Source organism: Dinoponera quadriceps, unplaced genomic scaffold, assembly GCF_001313825.1.
Source record: "Dinoponera quadriceps isolate SergipeBrazil2010 unplaced genomic scaffold, ASM131382v1 scaffold1352, whole genome shotgun sequence".
NCBI lineage: Eukaryota > Metazoa > Arthropoda > Insecta > Hymenoptera > Formicidae > Dinoponera > Dinoponera quadriceps.
In genome coordinates, this window is record NW_014555567.1 from 1,378,228 (window position 1) to 1,397,229 (window position 19,002).

Consider the following 19,002-nt stretch of genomic DNA (forward strand, 5'->3'; position numbering starts at 1 on the left):
TCGCGGCAGATTGGTCGATCCTCTCAACGGTATCCGGCATCAATTTCGAGGCTCTCGTCTATAACGGGAGATTAAGAGTACTAATAACGTACGAGCGGAGAACCGTTCACGGGGCCGCATACTACCGCTACACATCGTCTTTCGCCGCATGGCGCACAATGACTTCGAAACATATGTCGAACGACGGCGCGCTCTTCCTTCGCTTTCTCTCTCTCTCTCTCTCTCTTTCTCTCTATTTCCCGACGCCGGCCCGCATCGAGATGCGTTATTAACGTGTGCGCGCGAGGGTGAGTGAGCGGCGTGTGGGAGGTAGGAGCACGAGCGTGAGCGAAAAAGCATCGTCGGTCGAGCAACCGTGCTCGAAGAAAGAGGGAAAACGGTGCAGCAGAACGACGAAGGTGAAGGGGCAAGAGGTGGGGTGAGAAATCCATTTTCACGTTCCGACCGCCGTCGGTTTGTAGACACGTGGGTGGAAGACGGGGAGCGAGCCATCTGGCCGGAGCCTATCGTTCCGAAGGTATGCTCCCGCGGCGCGAGGGTCTTTTAAATCCACCACCAGAGACACGCACCTTGAGACCTGTCCCGGCCAAGGACCCTCGAACGCTTGGCCCTTTAAAAATCGACACTGCGCCGCGAAGACACCGTGGCGCCCCCCTCGCGTCCCCCGGCGTGCCTTCCGATTTCGAGGGTAACCGCCGGATGAATAGTAGCGCGCCTCTTTTCATTTCCGCCCGTGCGTTCTTTCATTCGGCCGGTCTCAATGAGACCCGAGCTGGACGATCGCGTATTCAATTTGTCTCGCGCCTTAATAACCTCAACGTCGGAAGAACGCACCTGCGAGGTGTAACTAAGCCACTCGAATCGAGCGACATGGCCAGCGGCGCCTCTAATTGACACTCGTGTGTTATTGGGCGCGCGAAATGAATATAAATATTTCGCGATAATCTCTTACATGGCTGAAACAGAGAGGAAAAGAGGGGGAGGTAGAGAGAAAGAGAGAGAGAGGGAGAGAGAACGCGCGCGTTCTTCGAAAAACAATCGATGCGCGGTCGTAACGAGACAACACCGGACAATCCCCGGAGCGGAGGGTGTATCGACATTACGCGAACACGCGCGTCGTACGCGGCGCTGTGTTTGCACGGAAGATCAGCGTATTGTTGACAGTCGACCGACAAAGCCAAATTAATTTGCAAATCGCTCTTCGAGCGGATCGCGGAACATTGCGTCCGCTATGATTGCGCAGCGCGATCGCGAGAGAGGGTGGTTATGTTGGCGCAAGAGAAGGAGGAGAACGACACGCGAGACAGAGAGGGGTGAAGCGGGATGTCGTCTTCAAGTACGCATCGAGAGATCAGGGAAGAAGCAAAAAAAAAACGGGGAATAAGAGAGAAACAATTGCGCAGTTCTAGACGCGCCGCTACGGCGGGCGTTTCCTAACTCGTGACTCCATTTCGCACATCACCCCCGCGTCCTTCGCTCGCATCGGTTCCCTTTTGTATTCCTTACGTAGCGATTCCTCGCTGATCCGTGTTGGATTTCCGTTCGCGCATTCGCGGAGGTTGCATCGCTGCCGGTGCTGACAGGTGCATACCGTCGTCCTCGACGGGTTGACAGTGAGACTTTTATTAGGGAAGGAGCGCAGCAAGCGTGATTACGTGTACCTTACAGCCCGCCCCCTCTCGAGCGCCTCTCCCCCGCGATATCCTTTCTTCCTCGTTTCTGCAACTCCGACGCCGAAGCGTCATCATTGACGTCGCGCGACGACGAAACGGCCACCACAACGCGCATTATCCTACCCCTGACTCTCGGCATTCATATGTGCGCGCATTGGCGTAGATCCCGGCGAGAAATTGTCGGCGGTGCGATTACAATGGGCGATCGCTCGCCACGCTTTGTTTCGCGCGAGCGACAAGTATCGAGCTTCCCGGCGGAAGGGAACTCCACTTTTCACGGGTCGCGAACGTCGCCGCGGGAGTGATAATATACTTACGTTGAACGTTGCCGTGGCGGTGCGAAAGGTGCCGTCCCCTGAAACAAAAAGTATAATTGGCTTAATCACCTCGTAACGTCGAGTATCGCGAGAATATCGTCCTATTTGCTTTTCTTATTTTACTTCTATAGCGATTCGTTATGCGTCGCACACTTTAAATGGTATAAAAAATCACATTGTCGATTTTTTTCACCCGATGTCGTGAAATTTTGATCCTTGCACGAACTCCCGGGACGAATATTTCGTTTTCGCCTTTTCCCGTTTTAATAATGTCGCATTTTTTACGATCAACGTAACTGTAGTAATTTTATGCGGAAAAATACTGCTTTCTCTCTCTGTGTCGAACTTTCGGACATTATCACGCGGCATTAACAAATTTGTCAAAGTGAAATTCCAGAGAGCTAAGCCGCACTTCTCGAAATTTGCATATCTACCTCGCCAATGCCGCCCAAGGCGATATTGTCCTCACAATGAAACCCTCTCCAAAGCTCGCCACCATCCCCGACACAGTCGCATGGACGATGCAACGCGCGCGTGTCGGCGACGAGCTTTTGCTTCCCGTCACACGTGCCAAAGTTCACGAATTTCGATCGCGCATAAATATCGAGGCGATATAAATATAGCACGCGCACTGCGTTCTACCGAGACTCCTCGCGATACTCCGCCGTTAAAAATAAAACCGTTTTCGCGCGACGGGAATTATTTAACTGAAAGTGTGCGTAAAGCAGAACCGTCAAAAAGTGTCCGCGTACTTGTCCACAGAGGAAAAACTTTCTTCGAATTTAGTATACAAATTTGTTTGACTTGGGTTTATTTAAAAAATATAAACAATCGTTTAATATAATTTAATATCAAATATTATTTTGTTTGAATAAGAATGTTGTTGTTTCATTAGAGTAAACCATGTTATTTGATGGAAAAACAGTATTATTTAGAGGAAATAATATTTGATTTTCAATAAAAGAAAAATTCATTTTATTATATATTAAATACTGTTCCACTAAAACAAAGAAGTTCTTTAATAGTTTTCTAACATAATGTTATTTCTATCAAATAATTATTATTTGTGACGATCGTAATGTTGTAACTGTGGTAATGTTTGAATGAAAATACGAAAGAAATATGTTATTATGACATAAAGATATTTATTGTTTGAGAAATCAAACAATCCTGTTGAATCAAACATTCGTTTGTTTGCTCAAAAAGACGAATTTGTTACAATTAAAGAAATTTTATTAAATCCAAAGAAATCTTTTTCTCTGGGTATGCTAGCAATAACATACTTTCTTTTTCCTTCAAAGCGTCTTCTCGCGTAACAAAATATCCCGAGGAATTACTTTGCATCGCGCTGTGTCTCGATCTTTATTATTCGAGCCCTTAAGTATGACAACGTGGACTTCTATACACTGCATTGTTCCAACTAGGAATGCACAAGGGAAGGATCGAGGAAGTAGAGCCCGGTAGGAGGACGAGGGCCAAGGAGGTCGTAGGTGTGAGGTGCTGTTCGACGCCAGTATCTGAGACAGTTTCGGCCGGCAAGACTTAACAAATAGGTAAAGTTTCGTCGTGAGGATGCCAGAGTTTGCGGATTCTCCGGCGCAGCCTCGACATCCTCTGTCCTCTTTGTTCTTAAGTTTATGATATATTAGCTGCTCTCTGCCATGTCCTCCCATCTCTCTCTCTCTCCCCCTCTCCCTCCCTCTCTTTCCCGTTCTTTCCCTATCCATCTTCCAACGTTCCTTTCCTCCGCCCTTGTCACACGTTCACTGCCTGGAGATTTGGCCAATTTATGCGGCTCCGAGATTTAAGTTGGTTAAGTGAACTTAACCGACGACACACCGAGATATAATGAAGTCGGAAAGTTCGTTGTTAATTAGAAAACTTGAGATAATGGCGGCGCGATACTATCAAAAGAGGAAGGACACACTCACCGACAGCGATGCCTCTCATTCTACGGAGAACGCGCGGAAAACTTTCCGGGAGGTTCTATCAAGCACGATATCAATTGTGGCGTTGATACCCTCACTGCGCGCTTCACCTGAGACGCTTCGACATTTGCGCGGACGACAGGTCTATTCGCGCGAATCTCCGTCGAGTCGCGTTCTCAAACGACCCTCAAACAGGACCTTCCGCCGTCTTGCACGCAGACGCCGCCGCGGGATTAATAAACTTTGTCGCGTTTCGGCTTAGCCCGCTGGCGTAACTCCGCGCACGGGAGAGAAAATCAATACCCAATACACATCCCAAAGGTCCGCTTATACTTGTCGCGCTATCTCGCTTTTATCTCGATCGTATCTCGCATATTGGCGAACGCCTAGCATCTACACACACACGTACTCGCGCGCCCCCTCCCACCCCCGCACACGAACACGAGAACGGAGGACACGCGTAACGCGGCCCTGCGACACACGTATCGGCGGCTGCCGTCACCCGCGTACACGCACGCACACACACGAGCCGAGCCCCGTTCGCACACCCTCTCATGGGCTCTTCGGGGTGACAGATGGCTTTGTAGACAAAGAACTTAGCCGACCGGTTTTCGTGGACGTTGCGTAACCCGATAAAAGCAAACTCGAAGTCGAACGCACGGAATATGGCGGAATCGCCGCTCGTTCTCTCCTACGAGCGGTGGGTGCGATGGGGTTGAAAATCAAATCTAAGCGTCTCGATGGGAATCTTCGTCCGGCCAAAGATTGCTCCTCTTGGAGTCGTCCCGCTATCACGCGCTCTACCATCTCCTCCATCCCTCCCCTCTCCCTTCTCGCGTGCTGTCCGCGTCACCCCTTAATGATCAATCAGATATTCCCCCCTTTTCGAAGCGGGACGGCTGAAGCCGCGTTGATCGCGATTGAAGTGTACTTCGGTGCCGTTCTACGGCGATTAGACGATTAGGAGAGTCCTTTGGCAGGAAAGCACGTTACGCTCGCGGCGATCGCTCGCGTCGAGTATAGAATTAGTCGCGCGGCCATTGTGTGCTAATGCTCTCTCTCTCTCTCTCTCTTGACGCTCTTGCGTGCCCGCGTTAAACTCTTTTCCATTGCGGCGCACGATTACTACACGGCTACGCGTAACAGACTTAAAAATAGTTTTCTAATGCGCCGCGCGCCAGGGGAAGTACACACGCTGATATATTATAACGCGCCCGTATAGTTATGACGTACGGCGAACGTTGTTGGAAACAGATTTATAATTAGTTTCCTATTGCCGCGACCGCGTAAAGCGTATATACGCGCTCGTTAGGTATAGAGTCGGCTTTGACGATTTAGCCTCGATACGCTTGTCCGAGCATTGACACGATATTTCTGGATATGGATTATATATTATACGCATTATTCATTGTGCACGCTGCATCATTTATGCGGCGCTTGTTGTACGAAAGACTACCCGAAACATTCGCTTGTCCGTTAAATATGAAGTAAAATAGTTATTGGCTGCGTGTCGTGGCGTTTATATAATCATTGGAGTTCAAAGCCTCCCCCCCCCCTTCCGCTCTCCCGTTGCATTCGTTTTCGCGTATGTACAGGCTAATTTTTTTATTACAGAGATCACGCGCGCTCCCTTAAATGAGGTGATAGATTTAACGGCGTTAAAAATTATCAGAATTAATCGAGAACTCGTGTTTAACGTGGAATTATATTTTGGTAGTTTTGAAATATTTATTTAGCAGTATTAATCATTATATGATATATCCCATGTATAATTCCGTTCGATCGTTTCAATAAATTTCACCGATGGATGGTTGTTTCTTTTTCGGGAATGATGAGTAATACGAATGCCTAGCTCTTATTGATTTCACGGTTGGGTGAAAGCTCACAGAGACCAGTTCTAAGCGAGTGAGATATCTTTGTACGATGAGATTGGTTTTTGGGTTCTCGTCTTACGTTCTACGGATGATTAAGGCGCGAGCATGCGTGCGCGCCACGCACACGCACAACACGCAACACACGCGTGCATCCAGAAAGGGGCGTCGTGTCGATGGGTGGCACAATAGGCACGTGGCAGAATCTAATCATCGCAGAAGACTCAGGGTGAGTCTGTGTTTTTTTTTAAGTTTCCTATTCAACGTGTTAACTCTCTGGAAATTTATTAATTCGTACCAGCGCCAGATCGATACACACATCGCGTCGCAATTATCTCTCTTTGGTGAAGTGCTCTTTCAATAAGAGAGAAAAAGCGAGCAGCAGTCTCGATACAGGAACAAACGTTCTCAACTTTCGAGGTAGTCGTAAGTAAATATTTACAGACTTTTATTCTTTCTCTCTTTTTCTTTTCTTATAAACGACTCAGCTCTGACCATCTACAATGTTGTTAATTAACGCGATGACACCGACACTGTGCTCTCTCTTTCTCTCTCTCTCTCTCGAAGAGAAACTTGAGGCAGACGAATCGAATAAAAGTGCCAAGTCCACATGAATATAATTCTCTTTTTACGATCGGACTTATTATATATTCCGGATGCCATACGTCAAACATATCTCTCTTCTGCGCATTGAGAGCAAAGTATTCCCGTATCTAAAGTTAGTGTTTGATAACTCGACGTTCGATGAAGCTTTTATCGCGCGCGAGAGATTCTCCGTTGTATCTGAAAACGAGCTACGAACATGTGGCACCCGCCTCAGGAGACGCCCCCTTGATACAATCATCGAAGCAAGAGTAGAATATTTCAGTTACAGTTGGAAGAGGGCGGACAAATAGTCAGCGTGAAAGGAGATTTCTTCACGAAGAAGTGGTCGCGAGAAGTGATATATATATATATATATATATATATATTAACGCCGAGAGTATATATATATATATATATATATATATATATCACTTCTCGATATCGTTCGCCAAATATCATACGCAACTCAAATCTTTCTCTTAATTATTAAATCTGAGAGACCGCAACGCGTGTACGCGCAAAACACTTGGCAAAGCCATAAAATATCGGCGGTTCGCGGACGTGGTTGGAGGTCGAAGTTACATAGGATTTCTGCGGTTATCAGTGCTAAGTATCCTGCTACGGGACCCGTAGAATTCCTTGCAGGAAGGACGAAGCAACAAGTGGTTTCTTAGCTCGGACAATCTTAGCTCAATGCTCAACAAGTGTTCCTAAGCGTACCCAAAGTGTCCTGTAAGAAACTATAGTCCAACTGCTCGTCGCGGAACGATTCTCTCTTAATTACCAGTCATTGTCGCGCGCAATAACGCACAGTCGTAAATTTCCCGGGAGAGTTTTACGATCTAGGGACTCTAATCACTTCGGTTTACGGGGATAGAGTTAAAGATGATTTAAATATGATGCGAGTTAACAGTTTTACGAACGACTGCGGTCGATAGTTTTTGTTTTCTCTTCTTCTTCTTCTTCTTTTTACGAGAAAGTCTACCTCAATGCGAAACTTCAAATTATATATATATATATATATATATATATATACATACATATATATATACATATATATATATATATGTAGGTAATCAGTTTGAATAGAGATTTGCATCATAACATTAAGGTTAAATCGCTTTAGTGAGCCGCATTGAATATTTACCGATTAAATATTGCCGTGTTTGTATCCGACTGACTTTATTGATTGAATTTAATCCAATTACCGGTTAGAGAAAACGACTTTTTCAGACGTGCGACAAACAAACGTACCATTCGGTCGCGTAAATCGGGCCGTGAGCGAAGGCGACGAGGCGTCTCATATCCGAGCGACTTATTTCTTCGTGGCGTGATTCGATTCGATAACGCGCCCGGAGTAACAGTTATCGCCGAGGCGGAGCAATAGCGAAGTAGTCCGTAATATTAAGCCGGAACAAAGCGCAGCTAATCCCGAGACGAAGGAGGAGACGGAGAAGAGAAAGAGGATAGCCGGCACTCGCGTGCCGTGTCTAAATAATAAAATAAAACCGACCCTCCCCGAGCACGGATCCTTGGCCCGCGCTCAATACCGACAGCAACAAGTTGATATCTTGTTCCTTTCCCTGCGGGAACTCGAGCGGTGGTGAGGGACGTCTTCGTAAGAAAACGCTTGTCGTCCTTTCTTCCGACGTTACGGTAGCGGGGTGATTCTTTACATCAACAGGTTTCTTCGTAGCCTGCGGCCCGGAAAATCTTGGAGGGATGCTTCTCTTTGGACACCAAGTAAGGGCCGAGAAAACTTGCGCCGCGAGAACGACGTGGGGTGGGCGGACTTCCTTAGGGTCTGAGAAAGCTGCTAAGGGACGGGGGTTCCTTGAGGGTAAACGGAGCGAAGACGTTCGGATCGCGGCGTCTTGTAACCTGTTGAAACGACGTCTCTCGGGAGACAAAGTGTCTCTTCGAGGGAGAAAGAAAAGGCCGCTGTTGAATGAGAAAAGGCGATTCAGATGGAGAGAACGAATTATCGGATGATACGAGATAGAATAATTAAATGTATCGACTACAAGCACAATGACTGAGTTTCTCTGACTAAACTGACACAATTCCATTAACCACTATGCATATCGCATCAAGTTGAGTCACTCTCTCCTGAAAGATAAGTCGTTTCCTAGGAGGAAAGCGGACGAAGGTGGTTTTATTAAGGGGAAAAGTGAAAATCTTCAGATATGCTCGGGACAAACTCTGCGTGGGTAGGTGGGTAGGCAGAGAGGAAGAGACAGTATCGAGGTCTCTAGACGGTAAAACGGCCAGAAGCGACAAGAGGAAGGGACGGAGAAAGAGAGCGAAGAAAAGGAGACCGAAGAACAAGAGCTCTTTGAAGAAGTGACACCTTTGTTTTCCCAGAGGGCGCTCGAACGCATACCCTGAAGGGTTAGTAGTCTCCAGGAAAATCTACAGTAGTCGTCAGGAAAATTGACGTTACGAGGAAATTACTCGGAAGCGGAGACAAAACCCTCCTCGACGCCACGTATTTGCAAGATAGTGTGTACACACGTAGGAACCCGTTAGCCCGTTTAAATCTCGAATAAAATCGCGAGAGTGTAAATGATCATGTTCGTGTCAAAAAATTCCTCTCGTCTCGTAACATCTACACGGCTGTTCTTCTTAACTAATAAAATATTTATAATGATATTTATTGAATAAGTAGTGTAAATTACACGCGCACGTTCGTGTCTATAATTATAGAAATTTTCTAAACCGGAGCAGCTTATTCTGATCCCTTAACTGTCTGTTAGTCAGAATAGCGAGGATAATTTGATTTATTCGGAAGGGCCAATCGCATTCTCCGGAAAATAGACCGCTCGATCGGACACCCGGCTTAAGAATCTTAAGAGGTGATCAACCTCGGCCGACTTTTTAGCAGCGCGCGCGCTTTTTGTGACCCCGGGGCTCTCTTTATAAGACGCCGAGAGTATTGTGTCACCGTTGGCGCGCCCCGCCGAGATAAATATTTAACAGCGTCACCGCACCGCTACGTCAACTTCCTGACGGCTCTTCCCCGTCTTCTTCCGGTTGTACCCGTCAGGAACTCGCCGAACGTTCGATCACTCGGCCTTGATCCTCCCTCCTTTGCCGCTTCTTTGCAACAATCGAGGCGCCACAGAGAGAGGAGCGAGGATATCGCGTAGATTTCAAAATATGCAGAATGCGGTCGCGACGCTCGAGCGCACGTTGACAAAAGGAACGCTCGCGGGTAAAGGAAGTGCGAGGGGGTGGGATGGGTAGGGAGGGCCGCCGCGGCGTAACCCACGATCAAAATGAAAAGGAGATCGCCGATTCTGTTTGTCCACAAAACGCTGCAAACAGACGCGGCTCGCCATTATGTACGGCCGTCGTAAACAGACAGCGGTGAGCCATCTTTCCGCAAGCAGATGATGAACCTTTTTGGGACTCTTTGGGATTAGCGACAGGCGGACAGTAGGCGCGCGCGAGCCGAGCTGAAGGAGAAGCGGAGGAGTGCACGAAACAGAGAAATCAAATGACGAGAGTCGTGCGGCAGTAATTTGAGATGCTCCTCTTCTTCCTCAGCTGCCATTGGGCAGATGCCGAAATTGGTACACGACGGCGGAGACAATGCTCCGCGGGATAATGGACTTCTTAATTCGAGAACCTATAGCTGAATGGACGGTATTTCTGCGTGGAGGCTGCGCTTTTCGTATCATAACGTCGGCCGGTCGGTCTCGCTTTCAGGAGACAATGCCTGCTGCTCGTAATCGCGTAATACCCTTACACGTTGAAATGCAAGTAGGAGTCTCGGTGGAAAATACATCAGTTGTCGAAGAAGATCACGTGAAAAAAGAAATTTCTAAAAATGTATATATAGCAGAAGATATCGCGCGTAAAAAAATCGCCTCGGAGGTGACGCACTCCCCATGTGACGGTACAACGAGCGTAAGGTAAGGCAGAAGCGTGAAATGACGAGGACGTTAAAGGATATATCAACGCCACTATTTCCTTCTTTTCAAGATAATAACACGGGAAGCTCTTTTCTCGCTGCGTTTTCGCTCCTTTTCTCACCTTAACCGTGCGATACAGAAATTAAAAGCTTCCTTGGCACTGCGACCTTCGAAGGGCCCGTACACGCAAACCCTTCTCACCTCCGGCTCTGTACCGGCGACGAGCGCATATATACATACATATATACGCGCGCAGGCTCATGAGGACGTACATGCGAGTCATTGTCAGCTGACACCTGTAGACCTACGCGAGACACGTACGTGGCCACTTACTTACGGGAAGTGGGGTGAAAAGCTCTCTCCCGCGTTCTTTTCATTGCCCTTCCTAGCGGGAAGGTCGCTTTATGTCCGCGCGACGCATCCGTCTTGCTGCATCGCAACGAAGAAACGACTTTTACTCATTTTCTTCACTTAGAGTCTCTTTCTCTTTCTCAAGTCTCTCTCTCGTCTGCCATCGTAATGTTTCATCCGGTGGACAAGAGTAGGAACGCCGTCCGAGGTGTTAAGTTTGCTTACGCTTCTTCCCGCCTTTGATAAACGATTCGCGAAGCGAATCGAACGATTCGGAGAAACGTCGCGATTTCATGTCGCGAGATCCGCTGTATCGCTAGAGAGAGTTTGGCGGAGACCGAGCGGGAGAAAGAGTAAGAAAAGTTTCCTTTAATTAAAAGACGGTTATTCTTGGAGGGTGATAGAAGCGAGACGAGGAGGTCGCCGCGTATTTATTCCAGCGAATGTTTGGCGACCGAGCTACTTGCGGCTAGAATATTTTTCCAACAAGGAGAGAACTGGAGAGCATTCTAGTGCTCATGAAAGTCTGACGGCAACAACCACGACGACAACGACGACGCCGACGACGAGGAATATAAGTCAAATCTCTTTATTTATTCCAGAACTTTCTACGTTTATTGTGAATCTGTTTCGCCTTATTGCGCCGTTATTCACATCTCCATGAATTTTCATTTTAGTCTTCTTTTATCACGGGAACAAATATTCTTTTAAAGACAATATAAAAATAATCTGTATGATATTTTTAATACGCAATGTATGTTTCAAACCTCGAAGGAGATCACACAACAAATAGAATATTTCGCTTCAAACGATTATCACGCATGTATCACGTGACACACAGCGTCACATTCGACACGTGTATGTTACGTTATGTGGCGAATTTATCAACGAACCAGCTCGCGTCGTCTCTCAAGGGCGAGCGTCGCGAGTAAAACCGCGCCGGTTATTACCGTGGGGTAGTTACCATCTGTCTTTCGTTACCTGTAAATTTGTGCACCTGGACGCATTGGCGGCACTGTGCGCCGCTCGCCCGTATTCGCTATCGGTATATCGATCTGCACGGGATTCGCGGTTGACGCCAATGGCTCCTCAAAAATCATACTCGATTAATCTCGCGCGGTGCGCGACACGGGAAGGGGCAAATTCTCGCCTCACCCTCGCGGAGATATCATCGACGTTGAGCTTCGAAATTAATTGCCGCAATTACGATCGTCCGTAACAGGAGCGACAGAGCGCTGGTCCGGTTGAATTCCAAGAGAGTCGCGCGAATTCTCGCCGGGCGAGATGAACTTCTCGCGAAGACGACCGCTAGGAGAAAAGACGGCCGCGTCGTCCCCCTCCCGTCGCGCGCAGCTCGGCGTGTTCGTAATAAAAGCCTTTCAACGACGGCCGAATGATTGTTTGAACTGAAGCATCTCATAGCATCGGCGAGTGCATTCGATTTATGCACTCGATTAAACACAAAAATCCATTGCTTAATTATCCGTAATATCCGTGGCAATCCGTGGAATATCATGGACCGCCGGGTCGGACCAGTTTGAGAGAGCGACGAGTAGCGCGGAGAAAAAAAAATCCCACCTACGCGCGTACACGCGTGCAGTCGATCGGCCGCGCTGGTTGGTCTGGGGGTAAAAACAAAAATCGAGGCCGAGCCCGCAGATACGCGGTTTTTGCGAAATTACGGGTCCCGCCTCGAACCTTCGCACACTCCCGTAAATCAATCGGCGCTTCGACATTCGTATATATTCTCCGTTAATTATTTTTATTCACGGCCCAGCGTATAGGAACGCCCAGTTCGCCGGCCTGGGAGAGTTCGTATTTTGTACGCATACGCATGAGTCCCTAGTCCACCCCGAACGACCGCGCGCGCTCTCGCGTGCATACACAGACAGTCGCTGCCGCCGCCGTCGATGCCGCCGCCGTCGCCGCCGACACGCCGGGCACGTACGCTCTCGTACACGCGCACGCACACGCGCGCTCCGCGTAAGTGCGCCCGATGCACCGGGAGAGAGAAGTATGCGTGCATCATGCACGTGTCACCGTAGTCGTCGCGCATGAGTGTGACGCGCGCGCGCGCTAACGTACGTGTGTTGGGCGCTCGTGCGCAGCATGCGTCCCCGCGTGTACCGCGGCGCACGCGTGTGCGTTACGTATTTTCGAATAGCGAGAGCCAGGCTGGTTCGTCAAATTTGCACATTTATTCGTTTACCGTCATACAATCGAGCTTAAAACCCGCGCGCAAACGCGTGTGAGTGCGCGCACGGCCACGTCGGCATACGGACGCACACACGCCGCGAGCTCATCCCTTATTCATAACTCTTCGAAGGGCTTGATGGAGCTCCAAAGCTCACGACACAGGCGGACGATTTTTTTTCCACTCTTCGTTCTCCTGGATTTTTTTTTCCGCCGGACGAGGGTCCGCTCCTTCGCAAAATACTTCGTTTGACGAACCTACCATCCTCCATAATGGATCTCGATAATGTCGCGCATTCGACAAGAGAGAGAGAGAGAGAGAGAGATATCCGACACGCCGCGGAACAGTGCCGGCCGGTCCGCGCTTTAATACGAGGGTCGAAAGCGCGTGGACAATTCGCAGGGTCCCGATCGCGCAACGCCCTTCTTCCGACGAGCTTTTTACTAGCCGCGGGATGCTCGATACGCCCGCGTCAGACTAAATGCGCTGGCTGGGCGTAATAATTTGCAGGATTCGCGGACGCGCGCGTGGGGGCCAGCTGCTAATTAACGGTTCAATCGCACACTCGGTCGCCCCGATAGTTTAATTGATTCTGAAATAGTTGCGTCCCGTGGAAGAGCCAGGCGGGGGAGACGATCGAGAATGAACCTTCGTGCCACCCTTGTCAGGCATGCTGTGGTCAGGAGCCGAGGAGATCCGGCAAGAAATAAATTACCGGGCGCCACGTGGATCCCAAGAATGTCCACCCTCTCTCCCTGGCTGCCGCTCAATCCCGCCGTCTCGGGGCAGCTCGTGAAACAATCCCGAAGCAAATCGAACGATCCGTGTCTCTTCGTTTCCTTCGTTTCCGTCCGGATGGAGCGAAAGTAACGATGGACTTCGCTCTCCGCCTCGTGAGAGGGGGGGTTTCCTGCTGATAAAAAACGGAGTCGAAGAGCGCGATGAGGGTAGAATCACGTGACGAAGTACGTGTCGCGACAAGTAGAATTGGATTTCGCGTTAGAGTTTCTATCCCTGGATTAAAGAAGAAAAAGAGTACAACCTTCAGACATTTACTAAATCTAGGGTCATCTTTCCAATCACACGCATTATGGGTTAAGTTCCAAACACAGACATATGCACACAACTCCAACAATGCTTTCACTTCCGGTTAAAATATTTCGGACGCGTATATCTACATACTTTTGTATTATGACTGTTGATTTTTTGAGAAGAATCGGCAGCTCAATCACATTAAATGCAACGGTAATGTAGACGGTGAATGCATATATGCAATATTAGTGTCGTATTCAATGTGAGCGAGTTGCCGATTCTTCTCAAAAGCAACTAGTCATAATACAAAAATGAGCGGATGCGATGCGCACGAACCGAAATGCCCTAACGGGAAGTGAAAGGTACTATTGGAATTTTCCACAGATGCCTATGCTTTTTCCTTGGCGGACTTCGGAATGTAACCGATGCTGCATCCAATGAGATCATGGACGAGATTAATGAGAGAACTTATTTTTCAAAAACGAACTCTCCCATTGGACCATCGTCTGCGTTCCGAACTGCATTGAAAAAGAGTAGAGGAAAAGGTGGTACTAAGGCTCCCCATTTACATTTTGTCTAATAACTTTGTTAATAATCAATATTTTAAATTGAGAATTTAATAATCGCATTCATCCAAAGTTATGTTGTTCAATCGATTCCAGACTCAAAGTTATGAAATATTCATTACTTAAGATGTTACTTATAAAAATATGGCGACATTGCATAATGGATCGAAAAGAAACAGTAATGCTCGAAGGTAAAAATGCGTTATAATAAATGCTCGGCTATGGTGTATTAGCATATTAGTATCATTGTGTAACAGCGGGCTATTAAATAAATAATTCCATAAGAATCATTAGGATTCGTCACACCTAGTAACAGAGATATTAATGGGTGCCATAATATCTACAAAGGCCGTAATATCATCTTCTCCTCTGCATTTAGCTTTGATACCTAAAAAGTAAGAATACGCTGATTTATCATATCAGAAAAAGTACAATCGGTCGCAAAACGATTGCAACACTTTTTTCTTACATGTTTCGGAACACACACAAGAATACAACGAAGCAAACTTATGATTTACGAAGTAATTCTGAAGTATGAGGAAAAAAACGGTTGCAACCTGCGACCGACTGTAGTCTTCAAAGAGTACTGTTGGTAATCCTGAAATAATTAAGGTCTTTTGCACAAATATTTCTGTTTCTTATAATGAAGAAAGTATGTGTCTCGTTATTGCGTTGATGTAAGGAAATCTCTCGCGGACGATGTTCGCACGAGCAAGTGTAAGCCGCTGCACGGAACAAGAAGAGAAACGCGACACGACCTACACGCGTATCATCATGCGCTCTCATCTCTTTCCCTCCTCGTAGTTTCGAAATCTCGAACTTTCACGCATGTAAGTAGACCCCGTGATACGTCCGCGGAGTCTCGAAAAGTGCGAAACAATGGTGAACTAGGAAATTTTCCTCGTTTTGTGCACTCGTCCCGGGATACTCGTGTCGCCTCCGTCCAGAAGTACCGCGGTTATTGTGTGACTACACGATACTTGAACGGTCTCGGACTCACGAGTCCGAGTAGTCCCAAGTGTCCCGCGCCGAATAACTTTACAAAGCGGTTTGAAAACCGTACCGCGTGATATTAAGAAGTCTAACACTCGTGCGCGACACTGATAAAAAGCACCGATGTTATATAATTCGTGCCTTTCATTTCTCCGCTTCGTTCAGTCCTACACAAGTCTGAATTAAAAAATATAATCGCTCATGAAGCTCTCGCATCTTTTACCACCATCCCCTCGCTTTACCCTTTACCCCTGCGCTTAGGTTCTTTTGAATAGCACGCGAACGGAACCAAGTAAATTCCTTCACGCGCTACGTTCTCGCAATAACGGAAATGATTATTTATTCGGGAACGAGCTCGTCCCGCAAGTCGCGATATAAAAATCTCATCGATCAAGCGGCCGCGTGAAGAGCGAATAAGACGCCACCACTTGGGCCATTAACAGGAGTCTGCGAACGACAGAGAGGGACGTATCAAGGATAAAGGTATAAATGCGGCGCACGCATACATCTTGCGCGCGTGCAGGATGGCACCGCGTGTTCGCGACAGCTAGGCACTACACGGCCGCGCATCGACGGCTGGATGCCCGCGGAACGGCTCGTAGAGCTCGCAGCTTTTAAGCTTGACGTGGCCATTGGAAAGAACCGAGGAATCGAAGGAAGAGAGAGAGGCTGACTGCAATAATTATCGGACGTGGAAGGGGGGGGGGAGGCAAGGGATGAGGACGGATAGACGAGGAGAGGACAGGACGAAGGGACAGAGAGGACGGCTGAGAGCGACGGAGAGAAGGGCGAACGAGCGCGCGCGCACGGCCGCTCTCGAGAGAGGGTGCGAGAGACGATGAAAAGTTTGACCGGACGCAGCGAGCACAATGCATCGTGGTCCACCCTCCACCCCCCGGGAGCGACCCACCCCATAATCCACCCGCATTGTACGACCAATCAATATTGTTTTATATCGTGAGTCGTGAGACGAGCCGGCCCCGCTGGTTCGACTCGTTCGGCGCTACGCTCTCTTCGATGGTAGCCGCCGCTGCAGTCGAGCCGAGCCCTTCGGCTTCCGGAAATTCTTTCGCATCCGTCCGCGCCACGACTAGAGGCCGATGGCCTTTCTTTCGGTAATCCCGAGACGTTCGCGAGCGTTCGTGCCCGCGACTTGGCTCATTTATCGTCAACGGACAATGAAGGCCTATACGAATTAGGCGACTTGTCTCTCTTCCCTCGAGGAATATTCTTCGAGCGTTAGTCGCGAGAAAAAAATGCGGCTCGATGTACACGGTGGATGTAAGTAAACGTGCAGACTTACGGCGCACGGCGATGCCTTTCAGATGCCTCGTGTGTAAAGCAAACACGAATGTTCGCGCGAAAGCAAATATAAAATTCCACGTGCTACGATTAATACCCTCCATCCACACAAAGAGCGTAAAACGCGCGTTTATTCAGTACACGCGATAAATGTAGGTTCATTGATTAAACATGAGAACGATGCGCGTATAATTAATTAATGAATGGCTTCCGTGTGTGTATGAAAAACGGTGATTCCTCATTTTTTGGTGTTGCGCGATACACTGTCATTATACGCGATTTTCATTCATTTAATTCGACCGAGTCGATACGCGCGTACGCGGTTAATTAGCTGTTGCGTGTGTGCCGAAATTACCCGTACTTTATGCTCCATTTCAACAACGCGCAATGGGGGAAAATTTGAGGTTGATTATTCGATATATTTATACATCGTGAATTTCAAGAACCGCGGATGTGTCAGAGCTGTTACGAGTATCATTACGGAATATGTAAAATCATCTGATCAACACGTAGGAATCTTTTGAGATTTTAAAGGGACGCCGAGAGAGGTGTCAAGTTTTAAAGGGGCAGTCGCAATTTTTGATCAAAGATTCCGTTGATATTTTCCAACTTAAGAGCGCTAAGAAATTGCTCGTGCTGGTGATATGTGACGGAAAAAAAAAACTATATGTACGAGTATATATTACATGTAAAATCTAGACAATAAAGAAGTAAATTACACAGTGATCTCGCACACATTTACACACTATAGTGAAGTCTGCAGCATGATCGCCGAACGGACGTGCGTATTTCAAGTCCTGACGGCGAATTCGTCAATTACAACGACTGGATCGCCGACGTATTTCTCAATGGAAATTCTCCGTTAGACTCGTTATCGAAATTGCGATGCGCGAACGTGCTCGCATCAGCGACATAGTTCAGCCCTTCACCTTCGGTGGCACTCGAAATTCGCCGGAATACGACAATTCGAGCGGACTCGACCGGAAGACCGAGGCGTGACGACATTTAGAGCGAGTTTTCCCCGCTGACACGGACGGACGAGATTTTTCTTGCGCGACAACGGGAGGACGCGCGAAGAACGGCGCACAATGTGCATCCGCTTGGCTCGCCCGATGAGGATATACGTTTCGCTCGCGCACGATGACGCTGATTCAGGATTACTCTCCCTCTTTAATTATCCTGCCTTCCCTCCGTCCCCCTTTGCCTCCGGCATCAATGCCGTTGTCGTCGTCGCCGTCGTCTTCTCTCTTTCGCTCGCGGGAAGGACAGAAAGTCCGGCACGCGGCGCGATAACAAATTATCTTCGAGAACACGCTTCTTGGGCAGGAACCGGAAATATCGCTGGACGATAATGGCGATATCTCGCAAGAACCGCCACGGCATTATTCTTCGCGGTCTCTCTCTCTCTCCCTCTTTCTTTTTTTATACACCTACGTCAGACGCGAGAACTAATCGAGCGGAAACATTTTTGATATTCCACACGTAGGAGCGCGATGGGAATTCCCGAATTTAGCTCGGTGTGAACTCTCTTGTATATAAAACGTTGCGTTAAATTTCGATCGACTCAGAATGTCGATTTATGAGTTCAAATTTATCGGCCATTTCGATTCCGCGAAACTTCGCTGTGTTGTGTGTTGCGACAAGCAGCGCGCGATAACACGTCAACCGCGAAAGACGGTTCGGAGATAATGAATCAAGGACCAATCCAGAGTCATCCTCACATGTCCACGACGACACATAAGCTGGCGACCGTACGTGTAGGAGAACATCACGTAATCAAGCGTGTGTCGCGTGCGAATATGCGACTGCATAAACGTAATGCGCTCTCGCACGCTCTCCTTCGCGCAGAATTCACCATTCGCCTTCCGCCCGTCACGCGCTCAAATACCCACGTAAAACCAGGCGTGTCGGCGGTGAACGTAATCTTCGAGCGGCCATTAGTTCCATCAAAAGTGTTTCCATTGGTGCCGCGCGGTGCCGATCGCGTGCGGATCCGTGACACGATTCCGACATAATTCTTTATACTTTATTTTTTTACCCCTCCTGAATCTTGATCAGCCGAGGACACCGCCGATCGGCGGAATGCAACAGCATAAGCGATAAGCAAGAACGATAGAACGGTAACGAAGAGCCGCCCCATCCCTCGCTCGCGGCGCAAACGCGAGGACGTTATTTCTTGTCGCGATTACTTTATGCGAAATACGTGTCGTTCTGAAGTCGCGCGGAATCGCCGACGAATCCGATGTCGCGCGCGTCACGCGCGCAAGATCGTG

General features: G+C 48.2%; 1 protein-coding gene across 1 annotated transcript in view; it reads right to left on the reverse strand.

The window, feature by feature from the left end:
• Positions 1–19,002, reverse strand: part of LOC106744667 — an 87,762-nt gene that overhangs the window by 42,575 nt on the left and 26,185 nt on the right. Inside the window, exon 4 of the mRNA XM_014619598.1 lies at positions 1,991–2,028. Coding sequence (XP_014475084.1) covers positions 1,991–2,028 — 38 coding nt within the window. The remainder of the gene's footprint in view (positions 1–1,990; positions 2,029–19,002) is intronic.